The sequence below is a fragment of the Schistocerca serialis genome, chromosome 1 (genome assembly GCF_023864345.2).
Source record: "Schistocerca serialis cubense isolate TAMUIC-IGC-003099 chromosome 1, iqSchSeri2.2, whole genome shotgun sequence".
Lineage (NCBI taxonomy): Eukaryota > Metazoa > Arthropoda > Insecta > Orthoptera > Acrididae > Schistocerca > Schistocerca serialis.
This window is the reverse complement of record NC_064638.1, coordinates 949,502,750-949,524,771: the sequence shown is the minus strand read 5'-3', so window position 1 is coordinate 949,524,771 and position 22,022 is coordinate 949,502,750. Positions and strand designations below refer to the sequence as shown.

Below are 22,022 nucleotides of genomic sequence, written 5' to 3'. Positions count from 1 at the left end.
CTTAGATGAGTCCATAAATACATCTGTTCATATCAGGTGCACCAACCACCAACACTTTGATAGCTGTCACCTGTTCACTGTCAAAAAGTCTCTTCCTTACAGCCCCACCATCCATGGATGTTGCATCTGCAGTGGAAAGCAGAAGTTGTTGAAATATACCAAAAACCTTACCAGAGCTTGTCCATAAACAAATATCTATGCCATTTTCTCCTGTGACACTAGTAAACCTGTTAACCAGCCATCAGCCAGCAATCCTATGACCATGCAGTATCATCCTGGCCTCAAAAACCTCAACCACATCCTCCACAGGGCTTTGTCTATTTCTCATCGTGCCCTGGGGTGAGGGACAGTCTACCCAAAATCCAACCCATATCACCCAGAGCTGTGCACTGTCACCCACCAAACCTACAGAATATCCTTATCCAGCCCTATTCCAATCCAACTTCCCATCATGCAACTTCCATGATTCCCTTGTGGTTGACTCAGGTGCGAGACCGGTCCCATACACCCACCCACCAACTCCTATCACAGGCATTTCCTACCCTATAAAAAGAAGGGCCTTGTGTGAAAGTAGCCATATTATATACCAGCTATGCTGCAATTACTGTGCAGCGTTCTATGAGGGGCAGTCTAATGAAAACCAAACATCCACCACAACAGGACAGTGGATTTCAAAAGTAATCACCACATGCATTAGGATATTTATGCCACTGGGAAACAATCAATTTCTGTTTCATAGAATGTGGCCAGCCACTTATGGATCCATGAATGCACCCACTCTGACACCTCCTCATCCGACTGAAAGCGACGTCTAGACATGTCTGTCTTCAGGTTGCCAAAGATATGAAAATTACATGTGAAAGATCCAGGCTCTGAAGAGGATGCTGCAATGTTCCCTAACCAAATTGCTGAAGTGTAATCTTCATCCAACTGGCAGTGTGGGGGCATGTTTTACCATGTAAGAGGATAATTCCATCCAACGGCATTTTTTTTTTTTTTTTTTTTTTTTTTTTTTTTTTTTTTTTTTTTTTTTTTTTTTTTTTTTTTTAAGGCACATCAGTTTCTGCAATATGTCTTCACAGTGCTGCCCATTGACTGTAGCTCTGTGCTTGAGTAACTCAAACTATCAGACTGCCCCTGCAATTGAAGAAGAAGGCCATCATGACCTTACCAAAACTTGGATTTCTATGGTGGAAAAGATATGAGATGCTTCCACTGTTAGCTTTGCTATTTGCTTTGAGACTCAAAATGGTGGCACCATGTTTCATACCATGTCACAATATGGCATAGAGGTGCATGCACTTCCTCATGGTGCCACAGCAGATGACTCAGTCTTGATGCCATTCTGTCCTTGTTTGTCCATCCATCTTTGTTTGTCTGCCCATCAGGTGATACTGCACCCACTTCATACAAATTTTGCAGTAGGGCAAGTGGTCTTTGGAGATGGCGTGGATAGAGCCGTGGCTAAGGCTGGGTTGAACATGAAGTTCACCCTCTGTGATTCACCAGCCTCCCCAGATAAGGTCATCAATCTACACCCATCATACCCGGGGTAATGGCTCAATAGGCTTGTGGTGGGTACAGATCTTCTTGTACTGATGCGTGCCCTCCCTGGAATTTCCTCTGTCAGTCATGCACACACATCAGGGACAGACAGTGGTCACTGTACACAGCAGACATGCAATGATGAATTTTGTGTACTCCAGCACCCTCAGCCACCAGAAAATGAACACCACCTCTCTGCTCATTTTTGCTTGCCTCCATGTAGACTGCTGAATGAACAAACGAGACCATCTCCTGACAATCAAGGTCGTAACCCAACAACTGTGTGCACCTCTGACGTGGCACCATATCATTCCCCTACCACAGTATCAAAATGTAACTACAGTGAGGCCCTCTGTTGCACAGACTGTTTGTTATGGCTGGTATTCAGTTTTTTATTTGACTGCCCCTTATCGGTGAGCATGACAAATGACTAACTGTCTACTCACATGGATGATCATCACCAAGCAGTGGCAAACCGCAAACTTGACAATCCAGTTGCCAAACATGCTGCACGCCACAATACACTGCTCCACTATGTGAGTCATTTGAATACACACTTCCACCAACACTTTCTCTGAACTACGCAAGTGCGAATTGTCTCCCTGCCCTATCCTGAACACTCACAATCCCCATCACCTAAACCTCCATAACCTGTTTCCCTCTTCCTCACCATACCTTTTCCCTTCTCTCTTCTGTTCACACCACTCCTTCCCAGTCCAGATTGTGTACACTCTCTCTCTCTCTCTCTCTCTCTCTCTCTCTCTCTCTCTCTCTCTCTCTCTCTCTCTCTCACACACACACACACACACACACACACACACACACACACTCCTTTCCTATCTCCTCATCCTCTTTCTCCCTCCCCCCCCCTCCCCTCCTCTCCCCTTCTTTTCCCCCATTTTCCATCCTTCTCCCTTTTTCTCTTTGCTCACTGCCTCTCTCCTCACATCCGCCTTCCTCTGCTTTCCTCACCTCCATATCTTCCCCCAACTCTCTGTCTCTCTACATATCATATGCTCTGCTCTTACAACTCTTTTCATCATGTTGTGCAATGACCTTATCAATCATCAACAGTCAGTCTCGCAGCGGTCACAGCTGTGTGTGCATATGGGTGGTTGTGTGGTTGTGTGTCTGAATATGTGTACTTCTACCAGAGAAAGAGCAAGAGCTGGAAAGTTAGTGTAAATGCTGTTTCCTGTTGCATGTTTCTATGTGTCACATGTCAGTCATCTGTAGGTGAATGGGTGCCTTTCCATCATCTTACATATGCTTCCTGTTTTGAATCTCCCTGACAGATTAAAACTATGTATCAGACTTGGTAATGAACAAAGCATTTTTGTTTTTCTGTGGCTGTCAATAGCTAGAGGTATGTGTCCCAGTCAACTACACAGTTTTTATTTGTCAAAAAAACTTCACTTGGGGCATACTCTCTACTGCAAAGTGAAAGTTATATTCAGGATAATGTTTACTAGTTATATTGTTGCATTCAGATTGTAGCCTATTGTTAATGGTTGCTTGAGTCTAGGTTTTTTTTGAACCTCAAAAGAGTATTTTTGATGTGTAATGCATTCACATCTTTTTTCTGGATAACACATAAAACTGAAAAATGAAGATGTTTACAGCTTTCATGCATCCATTCAGTTACAGTAGTTCTGCATTTGCATGTGCTATAATTCACTGCTTGTTATCTTATTTTGAAAATAACACCTTCTGTTTAAGCATGTTACTTAATGTATTGTAGGGTACACTGATACACCCTGTCTGTGTTTATTTTAATTGCTTGCCTTTTTGGAACTAACAGTTACCATATATTCAGAATGAATTGCTTAGTTATGTAAGAAACAGAAATCATTAAGTGGTAATCCACTGTCCTGTGAACTATAAAAATGTAATTAATATTGATCCTGTATTAGACATATAATTTATAGATACTAACAAAGAGATAGAGGGGCTGGCCAGTACTTACCTCAGCTCAGTACAGCCGATAGATACACATAAAACAGAACTGAAAATTTACGTTCCTAGCTTTCGGAACAAATGTTCCTTCATCGGGGAGGAGAGAGGGGAAAGAAAGGGAAGAAGGGAAAGGAGATTCAGTTACTCACAACCCAGGTTATGAAGCAACAGGGAAAGGAAAATAGGGAGGGTAGCAAGGATGGAGGCATGGTTGTCAGAGGGAGGCCAAAGATGTTGGCTTCCCTATGACAACCATGCCTCCATCCTTGCTACCCTCCCTATTTTCCTTTCACTGTTGCTTCATAACTTGGGTTGTGAGTAACTGAGGTTGAGGTTTTTGAGGCCAGGATGATACTGCATGGTCATAGGATTGCTGGCTGATGGCTGGTTAACAGGTTTACTAGTGTCACAGGAGAAAATGGCATAGATATTTGTTTATGGACAAGCTCTGGTAAGGTTTTTGGTATACTTCAACAACTTCTGCTTTCCACTGCAGATGCAACATCCATGGATGGTGGGGCTGTAAGGAAGAGACTTTTTGACAGTGAACAGGTGACAGCTATCAAAGTGTTGGTGGTTGGTGCACCTGATATGAACAGATGTATTTATGGACTCATCTAAGAAGTAGAGATCGACAAGTAGGAAGGAGGCTCATTGAGCTGAGAAGGATGAGGTGAAGCAGATTTTGCAGTAGGTGTTGAGGTTATGGAGGAAAGAACAAAGGTTGGCCCCGCCATGAGTCCACATCCTGAAAATGTCATCAGTGAATCTAAACCAGACAAGGGGTTTTAGATGTTGACTAGATAGAAAGGATTCCTCCAGATGGTTCATAAATAAGTTGACATAGGGTTGCGCTGTGCGAGTACTCATGGTGGTACCAGGAATCTGTTTATAGTTTTGGCCTTCAAAAGAGAGATAATTGCGGTAAAGGATGTAGTTGGCTAGGAGGATTAGGAGAGAGGTGGTGGATTTTATATCAGAAGGACATTGGGAAAGGTAGTGTTCCATGGCTGCAGGGCCATGGGCATGGAGGATGTTGGTGTATAAGGATGTTGCATCCTGAGTGCCCAACAAGGGGTCTGGTGGTAACAGAACAGGTACTGTGGAAAGAAAGTGAGCAATGTCTTGAAGGCGTCAATCCCAAAAAGCAGAGGTTCATTCCATCGGATCATTGTACCCTGCCACAATGGGACAACCTGTAAGAAGACCTGTGAGGTTGGGTTTGTGGATTTTTGGGAGTAGGTAAAAGGTAGGAATGCTTGGGGAGGAGGGGGGGGGGGGGAGCTGATTGCTGCCAACATCTTTGGCTTCCCTCTGACAACCATGCCTCCATCCTTGCTACCCTCCCTATTTTCCTTTCCCTGTTGCTTCATAACCTGGGTTGTGGGTAACTGAATCTCCTTTCCCTTCTTCCCTTTCTTTCCCCTCTCTCCTCCCCGATGAAGGAACATTTGTTCCGAAAGCTAGGAACGTAAATTTTCAGTTCTGTTTTATGTGTATCTATCGGCTGTACTGAGCTGAGGTAAGTACTGGCCAGCCCCTCTATCTCTTTGTTAGTATTTGTTTCACATCTTTATATGAGATTTTCCATTAATCATATAATTTATAGACTCATCCATTTGTACTTTTTAGTCAGTTTGAAGTGAGTTGATGATATTGATTTTCATAGCAAGAGAACTGTCAGAATATCTTCCTTCTCATTTATGAACAGGAAATATCTGCCATAATTAATAATTTGTAGGGTGTTTATATATTCCATGCTTAACAGCACAAAAAGATGTGTTCAAATATTATACAACTCACAAAAAGAATTGCAACACCATCATAATCCATTACATTAAGTTACATATGAGGTTCATATTTGACTGTTAAAAATTTTGAAAAGTTTCATATGTTCAACAAATACCAGAATTAATTTTTCACTGTGGGACAGAGTGTTCACTGATAGGAAACTTCCTGGCAGATTAAAACTGTGTGCCAGACCGAGACTCGAACTATAGGACCTTTGCCTTTCACAGACAAGTGCTCTACCAAGTGAGATACCCAAGCACAACTCATGACTTATCCTCACAGCCCCACTTCCACATCTACCTCATCTCCTTCCTTGTTTCATTGTTTTGAAGGTAGAAGATGAGGTACTGGTGGAAATGGGGCTGTGAGGATGGGTCGTGAGTTGTGCTTTAATGGCTCAGTGAGCGGAGCACTTGCCCATGAAAAGCAAAGGTGTCGAGTTCAAGTCTCAGTCTGCTACACAATTTCAGTCCACCAGGAAGATTCAAATCAACAAATACTTGAAATCAATAATTTACATGTGGCTGTATAGAATCAGAAGAAATGTACAACCATTGATGAGATCTGAAGTGCAGTATGCCTCTATTCAAATAATTGTAAACAATAGTTGATGTATTACCTGTTGGCTTTAGTCAACATCTTTGGCGAATGTTTTTTTAACCATTTTCTTGATGTTTTGCTGTCCTGAGAGGCTGGTATTGTCAGTGGTTCACTGTCCACTGCTGGTGGCATACTGGAGTCAGCCCCATGACCAAAAATAAGATATGCCTCCATGCCAATGTCAGAGGACTTCCTCTAGTCATTACCACTGTGATTCTCCACTTGCTACCCACAGTGGTCTTCTTGGTAATCCATTGAGGACAGTGCAACATCATCCAGACATGAAGTACTTCAGTAATGGTAACTGAAACCAACAGCTGAAGATGACACTCTTTGACATCAAAACTGGTAGCATATTTTGAATAAATAATGTTGGATTACAATACAGCTGTTGGTTTCAATTATCACACTACTTATTGTCCAGTTTGAGAATTTCTATGGCTTCCCCTGAACAAACAGGTGTGATAGCCATTTTCTATGTAAGCAATTTGGTGTTGGTGAATTTTATTATGTTGCCATTCTCTCACAGCATCCACCACAAACTGTCCAAGAGGATCAAAGAAAATCTCAGATGAGAGAATGAGAAAAGAGGTCTATTTTCGATGTCAAGAATATTCTCATTCTGTTTACATGTGATAAAGCTTGTGTTGGGATGACTGGATGATCTGTCAGTACCAGGGTCACAAAACAAAAACAGTGTTGTAGGTTAGCACAGATAGAGTAATCTGCCATGGTGGAGCATGCACTGTGTGAGGCCAACCACATAATAAAATTTGCAACATTGCAGGTTCTCACTGTGGAAAGTGCTATCACACCTGTTTGTCCAGTGAAGCCATATAGGTAGACAAATACAACAGTAGTTTTAACAAGAAAGAAGGAAGCTTCAAAGTAAACGGATCCTTGATCCCCTTAAAGCAATGAACTACCATTGCAAGTAGCAGGGGAAGAAAAGGCAGTAAATATGTTTTTTATCTACACAGGACCAGAGTTTTCACCATGTTTCCAATGTGAGCATATTAAGAATAACTGAGGCAGGTCTTACAAGAAACATTTGCTACCATTTGCAATTAAGTTACAGATGCATCCAGATAGCAAAAGTCTGTTAGCAATATGTAATAACAACACTGATGCTTGCTAATTTAACTTAATGTTGAGGAAACTATATGTAACACATTGAAAGCAAAATGCTGTAACGAATTTCTTGGTGAATTCCAGAAGATTGTCCATGTGTAGACCAAAACCAAAACTAGTAGCAACATAACAAAGTTTTTGACAGCACCTGATGGTGTAACTATAAATATATTCTAAAACCTTTTCTGTTTTTGTGTCAGAGATGTCCATTTTGAAACATCTTCTGCAAGAAATTATTTTCTTGAGTGTAATTGAGGAGGGGTGGGGGGGGGGGGGGAGGAGTTGACGGTAATTGTTGTCACATTCATGACACTTGATAAGCCACATGTGCCTCCAGGGTCATGGCAAATGTCTATCACCTCAACACCTTTAAGAGCTCAGTCTCCCTTAGCTATCTATGAGATGGGCAAGACCAACGATTACTAAGTTGTTGGGCACCACCAGCCATCTGTAACCACAAGCTTTATTCATGCTTCAGCAACCACCTTGTAGTGTGGCAGTGGAAAATTGTGGGTCAAAGGGAGTGAGAAAGTGGAACAGTAGTCAGGGAAACTTGCTGCACGTTAGTCCTATAAAGCTTACCCAGGCAAGCAGCATCTGTCTGAACTTACTATTATTTTCCTACTGCTTATGAGAATACCATGGCGAATTATCCAAATAAATGCACTCCAAACCAGATGGATATGCCATTTGTAACACCCAGCCAATCAAAAGATCTTCTGAGGATAGCCCTCCAAGAGTGTCAGCATTTAAGAAACCAATGAATTGCAGCAGAATGTTTTTCTGAAGAGGGAGATCTCTTGAAAAGATTTCATATTTTGATACTTAAAAAGCATTGCAGTATATTACAGGAACTCTTAAATTTGTGAAGTGTCTGAGAAATGGAACACTTTGTGTAGGAACAACTACTTCTTTGCAAGCCACTCAGTTGCAAAAGGCAAAACTGCTTGGCAAGTATCCAGTGTCTATAGAAATCCACAATGCCGAATTTGAATAAGAATGAAGTTGTGTCATGCAGAGACCTAACAGTGATGGATACAAAGGAGTGCAGGATGAATGAAGAGAAGATGATGATGTTTGAAACATAATGAAGCAAGTAGCTAGTGAGCTTGAGACACCAGCTATATTTATTCTCACCTTTAACAAGGCAGTCTTACTGCATACACCAGATCTGGATTTACTTGTTTTAAGGTGAGATCTTTTTCCCAACTCAATGAGGCATTATAAATGCCAACACAATTTGGGTACACGACAAAGACCAGGCTATTTGTGGCAAATGTGGTACAGCAGCACATGAACTTGGGGCACTGTGATCATCACTACTGTTTTACATAAATTGCAGTGGGAATCATGCTCTCTTGATTCTCAAATACTCAACATTCTTAGAAGAAGAGTAATCAAGGAAATCAAGGCTACACAGTGAATTCTGTACGTCATGAGAGAAATAGCCTATTAGGCTACAAAACCAATAATATTTGTAGTGTAATTTTCAACTATGACTAAAATGTTAGTAGAGACCAGGGAGTGCCCTACCCAAACCACAACGGTGTAAGCTGCAACTAGCATCTGTACTTGCTAGTATTCCCATCTGCAAACAGTTGTGGTAAATTCATTTGTGCCTATCAGGTTATCTGCAAAAGACTGAGATAGCAGTAAACCAAAGATTATCACATCTTCCATGCAGAAAAACAAGCCAAAGTGTATCAAATAGATCATCTATTAGTTTAAACCCCAAAACCCAACAAAAAAAGTCACAGAATCAGAAGAACTGAACTGAAATCATCAGATTGTGCTGACTTGATTCTTACTAAAATGTCATATGATATTTTGTCATCAGAATATGGAATTCAAAGTATTTATAAGGGAATCTACAAGCTCTCATCCAAACCTCCAACTGGTATAAGTTCACCAGCATAGCAGAGGAAAAAAGGAAAAGAAAAACCTTAACTGCTGAAATGGCTCCTATACTCCCGTAGAACATGAATAGGTTCAGAACTCATGAAACGGAATAAAACACTTAGCATGAGAAAGATAACTGTCTCTTTGCCTTCAAGGGACCTATTTTAAATTATGACACCCCTCCATAAAGTTTTATAATCTCCAAAACAAGATGCTCCCAGTAGGTAGACAGGTAAAAGTGCAATACCCTTTATGAATGATGATTACTATAACTCAAATCTCCTCTCTAACACCCTGTAGACCAGCCACTTAGAAGAATGTCCAACCTTGAAAACCAGTGTTATTTAAAGTGTTACTCAAGCATGTGTGACTGATGTATCTTCAAGATTAATACATGCTAAAAAAAGCCAAGCTTTGTCAGTATTTTTCATATTTACTTCAGTTCTTTGACAGATAACAAATTTTAAACAGAATGTATAATTATTCTTTCAAAAAAAAAAAAAAAAGGATCCAAGGTGAGTTACGGAACAACTTCTTCCTCCTGAGCTTCCAAAATTTCTTGCACGCTCAACAAATGTGACATACTTATAGCAAACTTACAGAAAACTGTGAAATTTAACAAATACAAGCTTTGAAATGGTCACAGATGAAAGAGTGACCCAAAAAAGGAGAATAAATTTCTTTTATTTCATATCTATGGTCACAAACTAGCACACTCTGATTTCATGAGCCATTGAATGGTTATTAAAGAAGATCTGAAGGTGGTCATTGCTGACCTAACTGTTAGTCTGAGGACCTACAAGTTTGTGATCACAGATGTGAAATAATAGAAATTTATTAACAAATACATGCAGGAAAGTACATAAATGTGATCACATATTGGCTGAGCCGCTCATGACTGCAGATGTTATGTTAGCTAATATTTCATTCAAAATAATTCTAGAAACTGACAACAGACAGCAGCATCTGTCAAAGGACAGGTAGTGAGACGTCTGTGCATTATACTCATATGAAATTAGTCCAGTTTTCGAGCAACAGGTGCCTCATGTGTCAAGAAAATCATAGCTCGAGTTATACTGTGGTGCAGTATTTTAAGCACAGCATTGTGGACCAAACTGTGCTTTATGTCAACTTACAACTTACAAACAGTTGCTGCTGTCATTCATGTGCTGACTCGAGTGATGATAAGTAGTTGCTGTCTGATTCATAATGAAGCTCTAAACAATGAGACTCTGCACAACTTTGAAACACAGCACCTCTGCACATTCCCTCTACATGGGGCTTTGATATTCACCAGATGCTATGGGGTTCCACTACTACCTGTCCCCAGGGTCAAATTATCGAAAGCATCCTGTTCATAGAAGTCTGTGCCTTCTGAATGCCTGTGTGTGGGGCAAGAGGAGGGGGGGGGGGGGGGGGGCAAAGAACACATTTGAGTACTGCTAAAGGTTCTTTCTCTGATCTCTACCAGGCTGAGCAGTGCCCAAAATAAAGCTGCTAAAGTGGGTTCTCAGCAAGGCAGACTGGATGCTACATAACCAACTCTCAGGTTTGGAAGGATTATGTCACTAAGATGATCCACCATGCTGCTGGTGGATCTATGCCCAAGTCTTCAGGACAGCTGCGAGGACTACCTGCCCCTTAGGAATGAAAAGTGCTGTTCTGAAATAGGAACAGGTGAACAGCTCTGTGGAGGTTCAAGTGTAGGCTGTTAAATGAGAACTGCAGCATTTTGGGTGACAAGGGCTAAACACCATTGTGTAAGTAAGGAGGATGAAAAAATACTGCGGCAACATTTTCTGAATTCTATAAACCATTCCCCTAGGCTGACAGATGTATGGGAAGCCAGTAGGACAATTTTTAGCAAGATGGGAAATGTACTATTAATGCTGCAGTAAAGCAAAGGACTCCCCTTACCAGCAAGAGAGTATTGCGCACGGATCAAGGAGTAGCATTTCACTCCTATCACTATCAAAGTCAGCCAGGATCTAGCTTTCTGTTGCCACCGAGTGATTGGTGACAGGGGCAGTTAAGACTTCTGTACAACATGATGTAGTATATAACAATCCTTTCTCTTTCTGGGAGCTGAATTGGGCATTTTCTGTAGCACATCACATGGCTCTAAGTCTCAGAAAAATCTATTCTGGCAAGTTGCAGCACTTTACCAAGAATTTAATATAACAGTCCTTGAACTTTTTAACCAAAACAGAGACACAGGGCAGTTCCCTGATTCACAGAAAGAAGCTACTTTGATTCCTTCCCTTAATCCAAGAAAAGACCAGCTGTTACATATTACATGTCACAGTTTTACCTTCACCACCTTGGTGCTATAATCAAGCCAGCTCATTGATCACTTTAAATATGTAAAAATGCATTTTATAAAATTAATAAGTTAAGTGAACTGATGAAGTCTTTTGCATGCAATAATGCTGCATGATGAATAAAGAATCTGAAAATGAATCTGAATCAGCATGGATTCTGGAAGTACAACTGCATTGTTGATAACCTTACCCTTCTCTATATTGTAAGATTACTAACTTATATTGCTTCAGTTGCTTCTTTTTCATGTCCAATGATAGGCACTCAGAACAATTTTAGATAATAAAGACAATTCTGTTGGGTTTAAAATTTAGTTAATGCACATTTATTGTCAGAAAGAAGATCCATTATTTTTACACATACAACAGTCAGCGATCTACAAAGACACACGAATGACAATGTCTGCTTGTGTCTGTTATGTGCGGATGGATATGTGTGTGTGCGCGCGAGTGTATACCTGTCCCTTTTTCCCCCCAAGGTAAGTCTTTCCACTCCCGGGATTGGGATGACTCCTTATCCTTTCCCTTAAAACCCACATCCTTTCCTCTTTCCCTCTCCTTCCCTCTTTCCTGATGAAGCAACCGTGGGTTGCGAAAGCTTGAAATTTGTGTGTGTGTTTGTGTTTGTTATTGTTTCTATCAACATACCAACGCTTTCGTTTGGTAGGTTACAGAATCTTTGTTTTGAGATATATTTTTCCCACGTGAAATGTTTCCCTCTATTATAAAAATATGTTGTAGGCTATACACAACAGCTCAGTGACAAAAATTACATATCCATTAAACTGGACAGTGATAGTTACATCATACAATGCTTACAACACTCTGTCATATGAGGACTATATGATAAGCTGTAAAATAATGACTCTCATAAAATTCTGCTCATATGGATGGTTACAATTCAATGTCAACGTGTAATAATGAATATCTCTAATAAGTAAAATTTTAAATAAAATGTACCACAAAAAAATTGAGTCATTACAATGATATTCCAGGTGTGCTATCATAAAGTATGTAGAACTTGCAGTATGAGTGGCATGAACAAGACAGACATGCCACTTCTTGCCACTTCATGATATAATGTCATGATTGGATTTGGAATATAATGGAAGTTAGTGCTCAGAGGTACTGCCAGATGGCGGTCTGCACTGAATGTAGTGTGATCACTTTTTTGTTTAAGACTGAAATTAACAGAAGGAATATAACATCAGAGCAGTGTATAGCAAGTAATCATAATGCCAGAGTTTACACAAATTGTATATAAAAGAAACATCATGCTGTAAATTGCCTTGGAAAAAAATTGGAAGCATTTCATTGACATAACAGTGACATTATATATTACATACATTAAAAAATTTATGTCATATGATAAATGTTACAGAATTAGTTCTAGGGGAAAGCTACACAGTCAACATTTACAGAATTGTGAAGTGAGATCTTACCTTATTGATCGGTTTTCCTGCACGTGAAGATGACAGTTATCAGTTATGTAATAGAATTGTAAACCAAGCACCCCCCTCCCCACAATTTAGGGTAGCAATATAAATTACCATTCATGTATAAAATAATTTTTATAAAAACATGAACCAGTGTAAAATTACTAAGCTGCACATACAGTTTTGTACTGTTTATTATTATTTCCATGTTACTTAGAAAGTTAACACTATTTTATGGATGACAATAACAGGTTCCTTAAAGTACAAAACCAATGTTCTCCATTGTCATAGACATTTAGGATTACCATTAGTATGCTCTCGGGATTTGATGTGTGACCTAGATACTGACCTAAGGAGCATAACTCCGATTTAATCAAACCATTAACATGCTATATGAAGGTGATCTTCTGATGTATATTATGCTTTAGTATCAATAAGAGATTCTTATGTTGCATAGGTCGTAGAACTTTTTACGGTAAGAATAACAGAAGACTTATAACTCAGGATACTGGTATACACATAATTCATAAAACCACAAGTACATTACAGATAAAAAATGAGTATTAAATATAAAATAAGTGTTTTGATGCTCATGCTGACTGATTCAGGATGTGAAAATGAGGTATCACTGCAGTTACATTGCATAGTCAGCTAATAAGTCTAACTTACATTACCATCCCTTATAAATAGTCCTATGCATTCTCAGAAATGGTGTCTAATGGTTATAGTGTTTTTCATTAGGCTAATTGCTGTTCTGAAGGTTATAAACCAACTGCAGTTTCACTGATACAGTGAAGGCACATTGATGTAAAGATGAAAATTTAAAAAAAAATAGATGGTGTATTTTATATATAGCTTAATACGGGTGCACGTTTTTATAAAAAATGTTTTATGTATGAACTGTATTTTATATTGCTATCCTACATTGTGTAGAGGCTAGTTTTACAATTTCATATTAATAATTGTTAACTGTCATCCTTTGCTAGCAGCAAAATTGACCAATAAGGTCAGATCCCACTTCATAATTCCGTAAATGTTGACAGTATAGCTTTCCTTTAAATTAATCCTATTAGATATATTGTATGGCATAAATTTTGTTAATTTTTGTAACATATTATTTCATCATTACATCATGAAATGCTTCCAATTTTTATCTGATGGCAAAGGTAGCCATTCATGACAATTTACAGGATGCTGTTTCTTTTATAAACAAGATGTGTAAACTTTGCTGTTTTGATTACTTGGTGTATATTACTTTAATGTTGCATTCCTTCAGCTAGTTCCCATGTTAAACAAAGGTGTGATCCTGTTACACTAGTTGTAATTGACATCATACAGTGCAGACGGCCATCTGGTAGTATTTCCCAGACTAGCTTCTGTTACACTCCAGATCCAGTCGTCACTAACTTTGTCACAGTCAATGTGTATTACTATCCTTTGTGTAGCATGTGTGTCTTCTTTGTGCCATTTGTACTCGAAGTTGTACGAATTTTATGATAGCACACCTGGCAAGCCATTGTAATGCCAAACTTCATTATTATGTATTGAATTTCAATTGTATCCATCCATATGACCAGAATTTTGTGAGGGTTATTGTTCTACAGCATAGTCATATGACAGAGTGGTGTAATCCTTGTATGATGTAACTACTACTGCCTAGTTTTATGGGTGTGTAGTTTTTGTCATGAGATATTGTCTATCCCCTACTATGTTTTTTATATGACCGTCAGCCTTGACCTCAATATATTTTCTTTTCATAGATCTGAGGATGGCAATACATATTGCTGAAACTAGTAATGCAGTAACTGTGTTAACATAGTGCTCTTGGCAAATGAATTGATTTTCAAAAGGAGACTACAATATGACATATAATATTCTTCTAAATAAGATATACAAATCTGTCAATTGCTACACTGAAAAATCTTTCAAAGATTAGCTACAGTGTATCCTCTGAAGCAAGCGAAGTACACCATAAAATAGATGGAAAGTGGAGTGGGAGGTATTGGGATGAACATTTTTATATGTACTGTAATATGTAATTAAGATGGAGCTTGTTAATGTGCACTCATATACTCATGCATGCAACACACATGTAGAATTTTGATTATCTGACAACTGGAAATGACTGTGAAGTTAAAATATTTGAGAATTACTAGCAGCTGACTCTTAACTTCACTTATATCATATCTTTTACATTTCATTTCTAGATATCATATCTTTGTCAAAGGTGATGAGCCTCAATGTAATCCAGTGCCCTTATGTTTTTCACCTGAACATAAATGTTGTCGTATACGATGCGATGCTTTAGCAGGAATTTTAAGAATAATTTTGTAAATAGAATTATACTAAGTGGAAATAAGGTCACTGAATTTACAGGTCACATGGTACCATGCAGAATCAACATCACTCATTAGTCCAGTTCCAAATAACTCTGTACACATGTTTTTAGATTTGTAAAAAATGAGTCTTTATTGTGAAAGATGCTTGACACTGATACAGACTTGCATGTATGACAGGACTCCAACTGTCAACAGGAATCGTGGTAGCAGTCCATATGTGTCCAATTCTGGTACAGATACTGTTAACCGAGGAACTCCTGCTTCTGTCAGGTAATGTCTGATATTAATAGTTACTTAATTTTTTTTATATTTGTTTTATGTGTCATATTGTAACCAAAATAGGTGCTATTTAACCTTCGATAGTAGCATAAAGAAACTATGAAAATACAACAATTGAGATAGGATGATAGCAGAAGTCACTTCCCTTCCAACTGTCAACCCAGTCATAGCTTTGGGCCCTACTCCAGCATCTGACCCTACTTTTCATGCCTACACAAACAAGCCCCTGCACTCAGTAGAGAACAAGATTCATTAATCCACCCATTCTCCTTTCAGTCCACCAGCATCGCTATCAAACTTAACTCTAAGAACTGGATTCTATGTCTACATCTACATTCATACTCTGTTAGACCACATAATGGCCTTAAGAATTCAATTTGTGCAAGTAACACCTGAAAAACAATTGTCTGTATCCCTTTGTAAAAGCCCAAATTTCTCTAATTTTACTGCTATGAGCAACATGTATCTTGGAGGAAGTAATTAGTGATAAAGTATTTTTATATCTTCACTGTGTTTTCAGTCAAGCCATCATGGCAAATGTCTCAGAGTAACAACCAATATTCAAGAATCAGTCAAACAAGGAATTCATAAATGGTGTCTTTTGAGGGTGAATTGTACTTTCTTAGGATAAACATTAGTCTGGCATCTTCCTCCCCCTTGGCGAGATTTATGTTGGCATTCCACTTTATATAGAGACTTGACAGTTGTGACAGAGTGTTTCATGCATTGTATCCTAGGTCACATTTATGTAAATTATAAAACCGAATTGGTGGACAGAAGGTGAAATGTGGAGTACTTCCTAGAGAAACATATAAAAGAAGGATAGGATGTGGAAGATTAAAAGGGAAGGGTAGATCACTCAGGCCCCAGGATGAGAGAGGCCCACCTTTAATGAAGATAACTATATACAAACATCTTTGACCGCTCTCATTTTCTTGTCATACAAAGAAGACCATTAAGTGATTAATATATATGTTAGATAATCCATGCCATGAGAGAACAATGTGATAAAGTTTTGGTCAGTGTGTGTCGACAAACAAATTTCCAAGTGAAAACTATCTTCGAAAGGACAGTCCATATTTAAATAGTTGAGATCTTTAACTTTCAGCAGTATGTTTACTGATGTCTGCAAAATCTTAAAAATCAAAGGAAATATGGCCAGATGGAGATTAGCAATCAGATTTCCATCAGAAAATAAAGCCAAATACACTGAGGTGATAAAGTCATGGGATGGTGATATGCATACAGGGTTATTACAAATGATTGAAGCGATTTCACAGCTCTACAATAACTTTATTATTTGAGATATTTTCACAATGCTTTGTACACACATACAAAAACTCAAAAAGTTTTTTTAGGCATTCACAAATGTTCGATATGTGCCCCTGTAGTTCGGCAGACATCAAGCCGATAATCAAGTTCCTCCCACACTCGGCGCAGCATGTCCCCATCAATGAGTTCGAAAGCATCGTTGATGCGAGCTCGCAGTTCTCGCACGTTTCTTGGTAGAGAAGGTTTAAACACTGGATCTTTCACATAAGCCCACAGAAAGAAATCGCATGGGGTTAAGTCGGGAGAGTGTGGAGGCCATGACATGAATTGCTGATCATGATCTCCACCACGACCGATCCATCGGTTTTCCAATCTCCTGTTTAAGAAATGCCGAACATCATGATGGAAGTGCGGTGGAGTACCATCCTGTTGAAAGATGAAGTCGGCACTGTCGGTCTCCAGTTGTGGCATGAGCCAATTTTCCAGCATGTCCAGATACATGTGTCCTGTAACATTTTTTTCGCAGAAGAAAAAGGGGCCGTAAACTTTAAACCATGAGATTGCACAAAACACGTTAACTTTTGATGAATTGCGAATTTGCTGCACGAATGCGTGAGGATTCTCTACCGCCCAGATTCGCACATTGTGTCTGTTCACTTCACCATTAAGAAAAAATGTTGCTCCATCACTGAAAACAAGTTTCACACTGAACGCATCCTCTTCCATGAGCTGTTGCAACCGCACCGAAAATTCAGAGCGTTTGACTTTGTCATCGGGTGTCAGGGCTTGTAGCAATTGTAAACAGTAAAGCTTCTGCTTTAGCCTTTTCCGTAAGATTTTCCAAACCGTCGGCTGTGGTACGTTTAGCTCCCTGCTTGCTTTATTCGTCGACTTCCACGGGCTACGCGTGAAACTTGCCCGCACACGTTCCACCGTTTCTTCCCTCACTGCAGGCCGACCCGTTGATTTCCCCTTACAGAGGCATCCAGAAGCTTTAAACTGTGTATACCATTGCCGAATGGAGTTAGCAGTTGGTGGATCTTTGTTGAACTTCGTCGTGAAGTGTCGTTGCACTGTTATGACTGACTGATGTGAATGCATTTCAAGCACAACATACGCTTTCTCAGCTCCTGTCGCCATTTTGTCTCACTGCGCTCTCGAGTGCTCTGGCGGCAGAAACCTGAAGTGCAGCTTCAGCCGAACAAAACTTTATGAGTTTTTCTACGTATCTGTAGTGTGTCGTGACCATATGTCAATGAATGGAGCTACAGTGAATTTATGAAATCGCTTGAATCATTTGTAATAGCCCTGTATATACATATGGTGGTATTATCATGCATGCAAGGTATAAAAGGACAGTGCATTGGCAGAGCTATCGTTTGTACTCAGGTGATTGAAGTGAAGAGGTTTCCAACGTCATTATGGCCGCACAATGGGAATTAACAGACTTTGAATGGGAAATGGTAGTTGGAGCTAGACACATGGGACATTCCATTTCAGAAATCATTAGGGATTTCAATATTCTGAGATGCACAGTATCAAGAGTTTGCCAAGAATATCAGGTTTCACATATTACCTCTCGCCACATATAATGCAGTGGCTGATGGCCTTCACTTAATCAAGAGCACTGGCATTTGTGTAGAGTTGTCAGTGTTAACAGACAAGCAACACTGCATGAAATAACTGCAGAAATCAATGTGGGATGTGCAACGAATGTATCCATGAGAACTGTGTGGTGAAATTTGGCATTAATGGGCTATGACACTAGATGACCAACACAAGTGCCTTTTCTAACAGCCTGACATTGCGTGCAGAACCTCTTATGGGCTCGTGACCATATCGGTTGGGCCCTAGATGTCTGGAAAATCATGGCCTGGCCAGATTAGTCCCAATTTCAGTTGGTAAGAGCTGATCATGGGGTTCGAGAATGAAGCCATGGTCCAAGTTATCAGCAAGGTGCTGTACAAGTTGGTGGTAGCTCCATGGAGTAGACTGGGTTCTCTGGTCCAACTGAACCAACTGTTGATGGGAAATGGTTATGTTTGGCAACTTAGAGGCCATTTGCAGCCATTCATGGACTTTTTATTCCCACACAGTGATGGAATTTTTATTGATGACAGTACACCATGTCACCAGGTCACAGTTGTTCGCAACTGATTTCAAGATCATTCTGGACAGATCGAGTGAATGATGTGGCCACCCAGATGACCTGACATGAATCCCAATGTAACATAATCGAGGGGTAAATTCATGTACAAACTCGTATACCAGCAACACTTTTGCAATTATAGGCAGCTGTATATGCAGCATGGCTCAGTATTTCTGCAGGGGCTTCCGACAACTTGTTGAATCCATATCATTTTGAGTTGCTGCACTATGCTGGGCAAAACGAGGTGTGACACAATAGTAGGAGGTACCCTATGACTTTTGTCACCTCAGTATACAAGCACAATCCAAACAAGGAAGAACTGCATAACAAGTTTTTAGAATACAATATATAATAAAGAAGTCAGCTAAAAGAAAATCACAAAAAAGTACTGCATCGGAATATTGGTAATAATAAACATGCATTAATATAATCCATTATGGAGTCGAGGTAGCAGTTGTCATTATACTGGTTATCACTGTTAGCATTCAACCGCGATTCTTATACACATATATTAACAATGCGTTTCAAGAGACAATGCTCTCATCATCAGGTTGTAAAGTCTATGTCATGAAATTAAACAGACTAAAAAGACAAAATACCATCACAAACAGTCGGGAAGTCCATATAGTAAAACAGAATTAAAAGCATATTGGACTGTGGGTCCTCGTCTTACATTGAAGTTGTTGACACAAGTCGATGGCCGTCCCATAGCTACCAAGTATGCTGTCGCACTGTGCCGGCTCGGGAGCTGTTGTGGACAGACGTGCCTAGGTGTTGTGGCGTGGTTACAGCCGTGTGCTTGACAGTAACGCTATGCTATTGAGCGACTTATTTCCTTATTGCATTAGTTTGTATCGTTAGCCTCTAGCAACTCCGGCAGTGACATGCTACCAACTTAAAGTCGCATACCTACCCTAAAATAATTCTAAAAACCCACTAAAAAATCTCATTTCTTTAAAATTATCTTGTGCATTTAGAATATTGCTTTGTTTCTTTTCATGGATAGCTATCTCGAATTCCTCTAGTAAATCAAGTTTCCTCCCTTTCTTTTCTACATGCAATATTTCCACGTTATCTTCTATGCTATTAAGGGGATGGCCTGTTTCATATATATGGTTCACAACAGCTGATTTGTCATAATTTCCTAACCTGAACGCATCTTTATGTTCTTTATACTGGATCGCGAATGATCTTCCTGTCTGCCCTGTATATTTTGCATCACAAGTTCTGCACTGAATCTTATAAACTCCCGATCTTTCAAACTTATTTCTCTTCTCGCCAATATCGTGCTTAAGGCTATACCTCACTAGGTTATTAGTCTGAAAAGCTATTTTAACATCGTATGGCTTAAAAATATTTGCTATCTTTTGTGAGACTGTTCCGTAGTATGGCATCGTGATAATTTTCTCTTTCTCTCCATCAGGTTTTTTCTTTTTGCGCTTATTACTTTTCCGTAACAGTTTTTTAACCATATCTATTCTGTAACCATTATTCATCGCTATTCTCTTAACGGTATTAATTTCAGTCTCCCTATCTTTTTCGCTCATAGGTATATTGACTGCCCTATGCACGAGACTATGGAAAGCAGCTTCTTTATAAGCCTGCGGATGGCATGAATCATTCGGGACCATGGCATCAGTCATAGTTTGTTTTCTATAAACGGAGAATGCATGTTTGTTGCCCTGCTTTTTTATATTCAGGTCCAGGAACTGTAAACAATTGTCAGTTTCATACTCCACGGTAAATTCTATTTTATTGTGTGCATCGTTGAACTTTTTTACTATTTCCTCAATGTCCTCACGGGAACCATCGACAAGTAACAGAGAGTCGTCAACATAACGTTTGTAATAAACAATTTTATCCATAATGTTATCATCAGAATTTAGAACTTTATCTTCAAGGTCGTTGATAAAAATGTCCGCCATTGTTCCTGAAATACTGGACCCCATGGCTAACCCATCGTCCTGAATATAAAATTTTGTTATTAAACATAAAATAATTAAAACTTGTAATGAGCTGTAGGAGTTCAATAAATTCAATTGTCTCTTGCGTTGAAATTTTACCGTATTTAAGGAAATTTCTCTTAATGATTTCTATAGTTTCGTTAACCGGAACACTGGAGTATAAGTTCTTAACATCCAACGAAACCAAACGGGAAGTGTCAGTGACTGGCGTATCTTTAATTTCACCTATCATGGTCATACTACCACGCACCGAATAGTTATTTTTATACACGTAAGTCTTGTCATACTACCACGCACCGAATAGTTATTTTTATACACGTAAGTCTTTTTCAGAGTTTGGTTCAACAATTTCGTTATTTTATATGCTGGACTATTTCGACCGTTAACAGAAGCCGAAAAAAGAAAATGTGTTATCATGAATCCAACGGCCCCCAAATTAAGATCACAGGTGAAGATACATAAATATCTGCATCCGGTTCGTCCGATCGTTAACGGTCAAAATAGTCCAGCATATAAAATAACGAAATTGTTGAACCAAATTCTGAAAAAGACAGTGATAACCAAACATGCATTAGACTTACTCTTAAATGAAATAGTGAACAAATAGAAATATTATGTGTTATGAATATGGTCTAGGTGAAACTGAAAAAGGTAATCTGACAATAAAGGGGTATAACTGATCTTGTTAGTTTGGTAGACTCAAACATAAAATTGGTGGAATTTATGTATGCCTTAAAATTAAAGGAGAACCTCCCCAGACTAGAATGAGATTTTCACTCTGCAGAGGAGTGTGCACTGATATGAAACATACTGGCAGATTAAAACTGTGTGCCGGGCAGAAACTCGAACTCTGCACCTTTGCCTTCGTGGGCAAGTGCTCTACCAACTGAGCTACCCAAGCACGACTCACAACCTGTCCTCACAGCTTTAATTCCGCCAGTACCTCATCTCCTATCTTCCAAACTACAGAGAAGCTCTTTTGCAAACCTTGCAGAACCAGCACTCCTGAAAGAAAGGATACTGCGAAGACATGGCTTAGCCACAGCCTGGGGGATGTGTACAGAATGAGATTTTTACTCTGCAGGGAGTGTGTGCTGATATGAAACTTCCTGTCAGATTAAAACTGTGAGCAGGACTGAGAATTGAACTCAGGACCTTTGCCTTTTGCAGGCAAGTGCTCTCGGCACACAGTTTTTATGTGCCAGGAAGTTTCATGTCAGTGCACACTCTGCTGCAGAGTGAAAATCTCATTATGGAAACATGCCCAGGCTGCGGCTAAGCCATGTCTCTGCAGTATCCTTTCTTCCAGGAGTGCTAGTTCTGCAAGGTTCGCAGAAGAGCTT

The 22,022-nt window shown here is 39.4% G+C and overlaps 1 protein-coding gene across 9 annotated transcripts in view; it reads left to right on the top strand.

Moving 5' to 3' along the window:
* LOC126412664 (uncharacterized) overlaps positions 1–22,022 on the top strand; it is a 353,642-nt gene that overhangs the window by 283,689 nt on the left and 47,931 nt on the right. For 5 of the 9 annotated variants that reach the window (XM_050082421.1, XM_050082405.1, XM_050082383.1 and 2 more), the window contains one exon: positions 15,193–15,285. In XM_050082421.1, coding sequence (XP_049938378.1) covers positions 15,193–15,285 — 93 coding nt within the window. The remainder of the gene's footprint in view (positions 1–15,192; positions 15,286–22,022) is intronic. The other 4 variants (XM_050082429.1, XM_050082414.1, XM_050082397.1 and 1 more) reach the window with 1 other exon arrangement.